The sequence below is a fragment of the Macadamia integrifolia genome, chromosome 13 (assembly GCF_013358625.1).
Source record: "Macadamia integrifolia cultivar HAES 741 chromosome 13, SCU_Mint_v3, whole genome shotgun sequence".
Lineage (NCBI taxonomy): Eukaryota > Viridiplantae > Streptophyta > Magnoliopsida > Proteales > Proteaceae > Macadamia > Macadamia integrifolia.
The window spans coordinates 16281380-16290501 of record NC_056569.1 but is presented as its reverse complement, the minus strand read 5'-3'; the positions used below and the strand labels follow the sequence as shown (position 1 = coordinate 16290501).

Below are 9122 nucleotides of genomic sequence, written 5' to 3'. Positions count from 1 at the left end.
AAGCCATTGATTTTGTTTATTCCTTAGCCAAGAAGACCCTAGCTGTTATTTGGTTCTGAATACTCATGTTTCTCATATCATTTTTCTTATTGATTTTTTTTACAAAAAAAAAATGTATTTAAATCATTTTTTAAAATATGTGAACAAGAGAAAGAAAAAATAAATCGTGAAACTCCTAATATAACAGAAGTAGTTACTATGGTTTCAAATAAATTGGCCGTATCTGATATTGTATCCGGCATAACGATTCATAATTAGGCAAAATCATCTAAAAATCAGTTTTTAAAAGAAAAATAGTGGCTAAACGTGAGCGAAGGTCGTTTCTCTCTTCCTCTCCGGCCCCTCCCCTACCCATATTCTACATGTTAATGAAATTGTCTCAGAGGAGCCATTACAGCTCTCTTCATCCTCACAAATTCAACGTTTGCATACAAAGCTTATCACCAGAGTCCAAAATCCTTGGCCTTTGCAAGTCGGGCGTCCTTTTAGGAGCTCTTCATCTTCTTAATTCCACAGGTTCGAGCGAAATCTCCAGAAAACCTATCGTTTACGCTTCTCTGTTACAGACTTGCACCACAACCTTCTCATTCAGCCACGGGCTCCAAATCCATTCCCACATAATTAAATCCGGTCTTGAGTGTGACCGTTTTGTAGGAAACAGTTTACTCTCATTGTACTTCAAACTTGGTCGTGATTTTTCTGAGACCCGGAAAGTGTTCGATAATTTGTTTGTTAAAGATGTAATAACGTGGACTTCCATTATTTCAGGGTACATTCGTATTGGAAAACCCTTGGAATCGCTTGAAATGTTTTTGAAAATGTCTGAACTTGGAGTCGAACCCAATGGGTTCACCCTTTCGGCTGCAATTAAGGCATGTTCAGAGCTTGGTGCTCTGAAGCTTGGTAGGTGCTTTCACGGAATGGTTCTAGGATGTGGGTTTGGTTCGAATTGCGTCATAGCCAGCGCTCTTTTAGATATGTATGGGAGAAATTCTAGATTAGAAGATGCCCTCCTCTTGTTTGATGAGATGCCGCAACGGGATGCTATTTGTTGGACTTCAGTTATTTCGGCATGTACACGGAATGATTGCTTTGAGGAAGCTCTAGGTTTCTTTTACTTAATGCAGAGGAAGTATGGATGTTTTGCTGATGGGTTTACATTTGGTACTGTTCTAACAGCATGTGCTAATTTGGGATGGATGAAACAAGGTAAAGAGGTTCATGCTAAGGTACATACAGCTGGGATTTGTGGCAATGTTGTTGTTGAAAGCAGCCTTGTCGATATGTATGGAAAATGTGGTTTGATTCGGGAATCTCGTCAGGTTTTTGATCAGATGGCTACAAAAAATTCAGTATCTTGGTGTGCAATGCTAAGTGGTTACTGTCAAAATGGTGACTTAAAATCTGTTATTGAGCTTTTCCGGATGATGGAGAAGCAGGATGACCTCTACAGTTTTGGGACTGTTCTTTGTGCTTGTGCAGGTTTAACAGCTGTGAGACTTGGGAAAGAGGTACACTGCCAGTATCTGAGGAGAGGAGGTTGGAGAGATGTTGTTGTGGAATCAGCTTTAATTGATCTTTATGCCAAATGTGGCTGTATTAATTATGCACACACGATTTTTGTTGAAGTTCCGGTTAGAAATTTGGTAACTTGGAACTCAATGATCTGTGGGTTGGCCCAAAATGGCAGAGGTGAGGAAGCTCTTAGGTTATTTGATGAGATGGTTAAGGAAGGGGTTAAACCTGATTATATTAGCCTTGTCGGGGTTCTTTTTGCTTGTAGTCATACAGGTCTGGTTGATCAAGGGCAGCAATACTTTGCATCGATGAGAGAGGATTATGGTATTGAAGCTGGTACAGAGCACTACAGTTGCGTAGTTGATCTTCTTGGCCGAGCTGGGCTACTGGAGGAAGCTGAAGATTTGATTAAGAAGGCAGTTTTTAAAGATGATTCATCTCTTTGGGCAGCTCTTCTTGGTGCATGTACAGCTTATTCTAACCCTGTTGTAGCAGAGCGCATTGCAAAGCAAATGATGGAACTAGAACCAGACTACCACTTGAGCTATGTTCTTCTTGCTAATATTTATAGGACAGTTGGCAGGTGGGATGATGCTCTAAAGATTACGAAGTCAATGAACGAAAGAGGAATAAAGAAAATGCCCGGTAAGAGCTGGATTGAAGTCAAGGGAAATATGGGATATTCAGCTCCTCTAAGAAAGAGGAAATGTCAAGATATTGGAGGATTGAGTTTGCAGTTGTGAAGATTAGATTATGGATCATATGTAAGCCTGATTTTCTGGTTCAATGCTGAAGACTCAGCTTGATAAAAAAAAGTTGGTAGTGCACATTTGTTGTACTCTTTACCTTATGTCAAACAAAGATGGAGCCTAGCATCTGGAATTTCTGAATTAGGTGAATGTGGCAGATGCATGGCATGAGCACCAGGTTTGTCTGCTGAACTCTAAAGTTGCAGTTGGAGGAAGGGAGTTCAAGAAGATTGTAATTCAATAAGTTGCATGTACTAAAGGTCTTTCTTCCCAACACATAAAAAATGTCTGCAAGGTTAGTCAAGTTTCTCAGATGCTGCTTCAATAATCCCAAGTAACACATTAACAGAAAGAGATTAATGACCCATCAAGAAGAAAGGCATATGGAGATGGTTTTGAGGAGCTGATTATGATAGCATACTGTGAAACAAAAGCCAGAAATTGAAGGAAGGGTTTGGTGGGAAATGAAATTGCTTTGATCTCAGCATTATGTACCAAGTGGTGTCTCAAGTCAACAAATTTTAGATACTTTGTTCTCATTTAAGAGAAAGATGGGTGGTCAGTAGGCCCTTGCAATACTAAGGACCTGGAATTGGAAGAAAGGGAAAATTTTCCCTGCTGACAGGATTCAAAATCTTAGAAGCTTGCATTTTCTAAGGTGTTCTTGTGAAAGAGGATATTGTGACTGGCTTTGATTGGGTAATCTATTGCAGATAGATCATATTATAATGATCTCGTCATGCTAATGTTTTTGGTCGAAAAGAAGCTTTATAACAAAGAACTAGAACAAACTAAATATTTTAACAGTGTTCACAAGCGAGGAGGAAAAACATTTACAAGTTATTATACTACTGTTGAATGAAGCACATTGGCTTCCAGTTCCGTGTTCCAACCAGAAAGTTGTTTCTTAACAGGATCAACTACTCAAAAGACACGGAGTTTTGAGGTCTGGGGCTGTCACTTAATGATCTCAGTTCCAATGAGGGAAGAGTCAAAATCTAAAAGTGCTGTTCAACTCTACTAGGGCCTGGATTCTAGCTAAATTTAATCATTTTTCAGGGTAATCAACTTAGTTAAATCTTGATTATGTGCTTGGTTGAATTTTCTTGCACGCTATAGTTGTTTGCATGAGTTTCCTGTCCTGGTTTTCAGTAAAAAAAAATCATTCCCTTTACCCAAGTCTGATTACTGGTCCAACAGAGCATTCTTGTTTTGTTTTTAATTTTAAGGAAAATGATGTATACAGTAGCAGGGTATAATGGAATCTTGTACAGCAGCACATTATTGATAATTGGATGAGGAGAAAAGAATCTCAGATCATCAAATCATGAGAAATGAATGTCAGTCGTTTGATCTGTCTGCTACTGCGTCTCTTTCTCCACCACCCTGCACCCTCCGCAACCCCACCACTGCAGCATCCCCTCTCTCCCGCCCAAAGTTACAACCCATTGCACCTGGATCTCCTCTCTCTCCCTCTCCCCTTCCTGTCCTGCCCCTCCCCTTCCCTTTGCATGGCAAATCAGTTAATGCATTGTGGTCCAACAAAGCAAAGATGGGAATTTTCCATCATCGCTCCAGAGTCGATATTTAAATTTGGGTGTTACTATCCAGTCTCCTGCATTTTCGGGGAAAGGAAAGGGGTAACTGTTAACACCCAGTGAATGTCCTTCCTATAGGACTCGTTTTGGACTGAAGAAGAATGTGTAGGTCGGGAACTCTGTCAACATTTTGTCCCTGCAGACGCTTTGCTTCAACTGTTTCATTGGACCTCCCTCTCTGTCCCCCCTGTCTCCACCTAAGCCTCAATCCACCCAATCGAACCAGAGAAACACATGAATCTGAGGTCGCCCTCCCCTGGTATCAATAGTTGACTTCTATGCTCTTGCTTGTGTTTCCTTTCTTTGCAGAAGTGTAATCTTAATCAAGAAAGCAACCATAAATTTAGAGGAGAGATGGTAGTGAAGACAAGGAGTGGAGAAAGAGAGAGACACAAAAGAGGAGGAGAAGAGGGTGATCTGTTGGAGCCAAATCCTAGGGTTATCAAGAAGTTGATGGAAAGTTATCTAAATCATCTAAGCAGAGTGATATTACCGGGTGACAGGAGCAGAGGCATGTGCTGCCCTTAACTTACTTCCTACAAACTCGATGATGTGCAATGGAGCGATAGAGGACACCCAGGGGCATCTGCTTCTCTGTTGCTGAGGGATCTCCTCCTCCGGATGTTGCTGAACCAATCATAGTAACAATCTGTCGTCCATCTTTTTCAATCCTTCTTTGTCTCCAAGGAATGTTTTTCCAATTACAGGATGGATGAGTTCTGCCCCCGTCGCTGCAGCAAAGAGTTAGGATTGCAACAACGAGATCTGATGATCGACAAAATGCTGGTGTATAAAATTCCATTATACACTGCTAAGATGACATTAAGCATCATTTATTTTCATGGAATGGTCCTCCTATGCTTTATTCAGGGGAGCCGTTAGGCAAGGGTCTCATCACTATTTTCACAAAAGACAGGTGGAATGTGGTAAGCTTGGCATCCTTATATTACATCAAAATATAAAATTATCATGAATCAGCCGCATTAACCTAATTACAGGCGCACAAAGCATGAAGGAACTAAAGCATCATGTGATAGTTCGCTTACTATGTGATGTGTTCTATCATCAATGTATTGGTTAAAGGAGATGATTGTCATATGACTGCTCACATTTTTAAGGATCATTATACATGGGATCAACATTGCTGTTACAGATATCGACTAACCATGGAGTGGAAGTTGTCCAAATAGTGACACACGTCTGTGTCTTGGCTTTCTTTGCTAAGGTGTCTACCACCGTGTTGGCGTTCCTGGATAAAACAGAAGCTGCAGCTCCTGAAGTAAGAAGAGACTGGATAAGGCGAACAACAGGGAGCAAAGCTGTGGGATGGTCGGATTCCAGGGAAACAAAGTAGGAGGTGAGCTTCTGATCTAGAATTTAGCTTTCGACTGTCATGCTTTTCGAATTTAGCCAAAATCTAGAAACCATCAAGGTTTAGATGCCTAACCGGTACAATGGGTTGAGGTGTCCACTCTCTCTCTCTCTCTCACACACACACACACAAACAATAAAACACAGCAGATTATTAGCTTGGAGTTAAGATTTAGAATGAATGTCGTACATGTCTACAATTTTGGTTACTTTACATCTTTAAGAAATTTTTTTTACCTCTTAGATATTAAAATAAATGAAAACATGTTTATTGAAAAAAAAAGTGGGAAATATTTTCTCTATCTGAGGGCGTGGCCAATGCTAGTACTCCCATGTATCTCTCTTAGGCGTGTAAGTTTGGCCCTAAGGGAGGGTCAAGGTTGGAAATCTTTGGCTCTGAGTCAGAGTCGGGTTGGGTTAGGGTTGAAGACTTGGGTTGAGCCCGGCTCGACCTTGATTTTGATCCTAATTTATCCAATGACCATTAGAAACCTTTTGTACTCAGTTGGGCACTTTCCAGCAACAAAGTTGCTCTACCTCTCCCAACCATAGAACCTTTTGTACTCAATTGGGCACTTCCCCTACAACAAAGGTACTCTGGCTCTCCTCTATTCTCTCTCAAGTCTTCATTCTTAAGTTTTTAACCCATTTATTACTCAATAGTTACATACTTCAATGACCAATTACATGTTACATCTCTTATCTATCATTACTGCATTTCAACTCACTTAATGATTCAGGGTTGGCTCGACCTGGCCCTCAGGGTAGGTCTAGGTGAAAATTTGTTGGCCCTGAGTTAGTGTTGGGGCTAGACCTAGGCCAAGCTAAGGTAACTCATGGTTGGGCTAGGGTTTTCAAAAGTTGGTTCCTTCCCGACCTTTGTTGTAGCTCTAATCTCACTTTCCACCACCCTATGATTGTGTTATGGATTGTAAACACAATCCAAACTCCCTATGCCTATATCTCTATCCTCCCCTAATAAAGGGAAGAGTTGTCATTTCATAGAGAGAGAGAGAGAGAGAGAGAGAGAGAGTTTTAGGGTTTCATGGGAAGTTTTGCAAAAGGCTAGAGGAATTAAGCATGCAGGAGAGAAACAAAAATTATGAATGTGAAAAGGACAAAAAAAATGCAAGAGAACGCTACCTGTTGGTGTAAGCACACGCCAGCACAGGGGCCAATAGGAGGACATGCGGGAGCATCACTAGTGCCATGTAGGGTGGGGCCAACACGATCTTTCCGTGCCAGCTTTGTCTGGGTGTTTCTTATGCCAGCAGGATAGCATTCTTTAAACTAAAAAAAAAATCTAGTCGCGATTGTTGTCACTGTTATTAGTATATAGCTGTGGTTTCCAAAACCGCAATTACAAAGAATTATATGGCTGCGAATTGATGAGAATTAAATTTTCTTCTTACCAAAAAATAAATAAGGGAAAAAGATGCCCATATTGGTGCGAGCATGAAAAGATCGTGTTTGTCATACCCTGCCTCAAACATAGGCCAAGCCAAGGTATGAGGCACTGGTTTCTCAACCCAGTTAGCTTACCTCTACCAGGATCATAGATATAGTATACAAACTCACAGTATCACAAGATCATCTATCAAATTCACAGTATGCTTATAAAATTCATATTTAATACTACTCATGGTGATCAAGTATAAAATGATAGAAATATAATTACATGCCCAAATTTGAGTACAACCCATAGTTACATAATAATTATGCCATACATCACAAATAAATATAACTACAATATGAGAAAGGAGTCATAATCCAATCTACAGTCTCTCGTAGACACAGCCTCAAAATGTTTGCTGAACCACGATCCGTTTCATCTTTAGTACCATCATCTAAAAATAGAAATCCACGAGAGGTGAGCTTTACAAGCCCAGTGAGATGTGAGCATGCAAGCACACACATCCAAACATGATGCCGAATGCATGCTCACAATAATAACCACAATATGATGCCATAGATGCACAACCACAGATCCATTTTCATTTATAATAATGATTCATTCTAATTACTTAGGTGGTATCCCCTCACTAATACGTTGGGCTCCAAAGATACAAGCTAGTTGCAAGTAGGAGTCAGCCAATCTCGGAAAGAACCTCAATCCTCTAGCCAACCCATAAATAGTAATCCCTCATAGTCATGGTCCCGAAAAACCCATCAGTCACCTATGTCTTCCGACAGTTATCTGTACATTACGTTGTACTATGTTGTGCCCATCTAGGATATAGTACATTGTATTCAGTCATAGTAATCCCCCAAGACCTACCACTGAGTGGGATTCGCCAATACCTCACCCCCTATTGGCAAGGGGTTATAGTATTAGGATGTGATCTAACCCAATACAACTATATGCAACCATAACATCCATCATCCAATTCCAACTGTGGTCATAATTACAATATTGACCTCTGAGCCACGGTACCAGAATCCAGCCCTCGGCCACACCGTACCTTAGACTAGCAATGTTATAATTACTACCACCCAATTACATCACAAATTACAATCACAAAATCTCGATCACAGCAATTGTGATAAACCCATGCCACATGTGCAATTTATACTTTTATATCAAAGACATCCATAACGAAGATATAGAACATTACACATGGGCACACAAAATCAAAAATATTAAGCACTTCGTAAAATAAATCACAATCACCCACTTACCTTGATACCCGAATCTGATGCCTTTTCATCGAATTTCCATTATAACATATCCTCGCCGAGTATGTTAGGTTCATAATTATTAATTCAATAGTACATATTAGTTTTATTCCATACTGTCTAAAGACAGGTATGATTTCCAAATTTCTACTGAATCCCCTAACTGGAATCCAATTCAGCTAGTGGGAACAGGGACTGACCCTAGGTCAGTATCTCTCCCACTAACAACTTAATTATTCCAAACTAACTTTCTAACCTCTGTATAGGCTATTAACTTAGTCCACCTGGTTCATAATTCCATTATCCATCCAATGAGACCAATTCACAGAATGAGTGATTACCAAGCTTATCATCAAGAACACTGTAGGAGATCACAACCTATAGTCTGGTTAGGGTGGACTTCCCGCACAGTCTAAGGCATATACTAATCCATTTTCTCTTCACCAATTCTTCCTAAAGTACTCCTTTCCTGAATGATTAAACCCATACCAAGTGTGTCACACAATTCTCCCAAAAGGCAGGAATCACACAACAACATTGGGAGTCAAAGTAGAGCTCAAAAGCTTGACTGACAGGTCTAGCCCATAGCCAATGACTGGCCGCTGACCACCCATCGATGATGGCCTACAAAATCTGAATTCTACCCAAATCTATAAGTGTACTTTGCAATCACCAATTCTGGTTCCCAGGTCTTGAGTACTAACTCACACTCTCCTTACATCGTCTAGGGCATGTGTGGGGTGTCTGATAACCCAGTTACAGTCCAATTTCAATAATCCCTAAATCAGTTCAATTAGTCCCAATGTGTTTTTTGGGAATTTAAGTGAGAATTCTATCGAATTTAGCAGATAGGGTTCTTTCCCATTCAATTCACCACCTAATTACCATTGGAAGAACAGATTAAAATTATTGGAACCCTTGTCCAGTTCCAATTTGGGTTCATTCGCTGGTCACAGGGACAATTCAAGCCAATTAGGTCCAGATTTCCAAATTCCCTGTCCAAGTTAGTTAATTGAAATTCTACATGCTCTTTTAGTAGAATTCTGGGCATGTATAACTCTGTCCCAATTTGAATTACTATCCATTAGAATTAATTTATAAAAGCGCCTTGGCTTAGGGTTCACAGGGACAAGTTGGCAACCAATTGGGTCTCAATTCTTGTCCCAAAATTGGGGATTCAACTGTAGGAAGCTAAACCAGAGCTCAAGGA

The 9122-nt window shown here is 40.3% G+C and overlaps 1 protein-coding gene across 1 annotated transcript; it reads left to right on the top strand.

The window, feature by feature from the left end:
- The first annotated feature begins 305 nt into the window (after window positions 1-305).
- LOC122059309 (pentatricopeptide repeat-containing protein At1g03540) lies at window positions 306-3142 on the top strand. The gene has a single exon (XM_042622026.1). The coding sequence runs from the start codon at window positions 363-365 to the stop codon at window positions 2259-2261; it is 1899 nt and encodes a 632-aa protein (XP_042477960.1). The 5' UTR covers window positions 306-362; the 3' UTR covers window positions 2262-3142.
- Window positions 3143-9122: the final 5980 nt, after the last annotated feature.

Excerpts from the sequence above, each read along its gene's own strand:
- LOC122059309 (XM_042622026.1), top strand. The coding sequence starts at position 363 with ATGTTAATGAAATTGTCTCAGAGGAGCCATTACAGCTCTCTTCATCCT.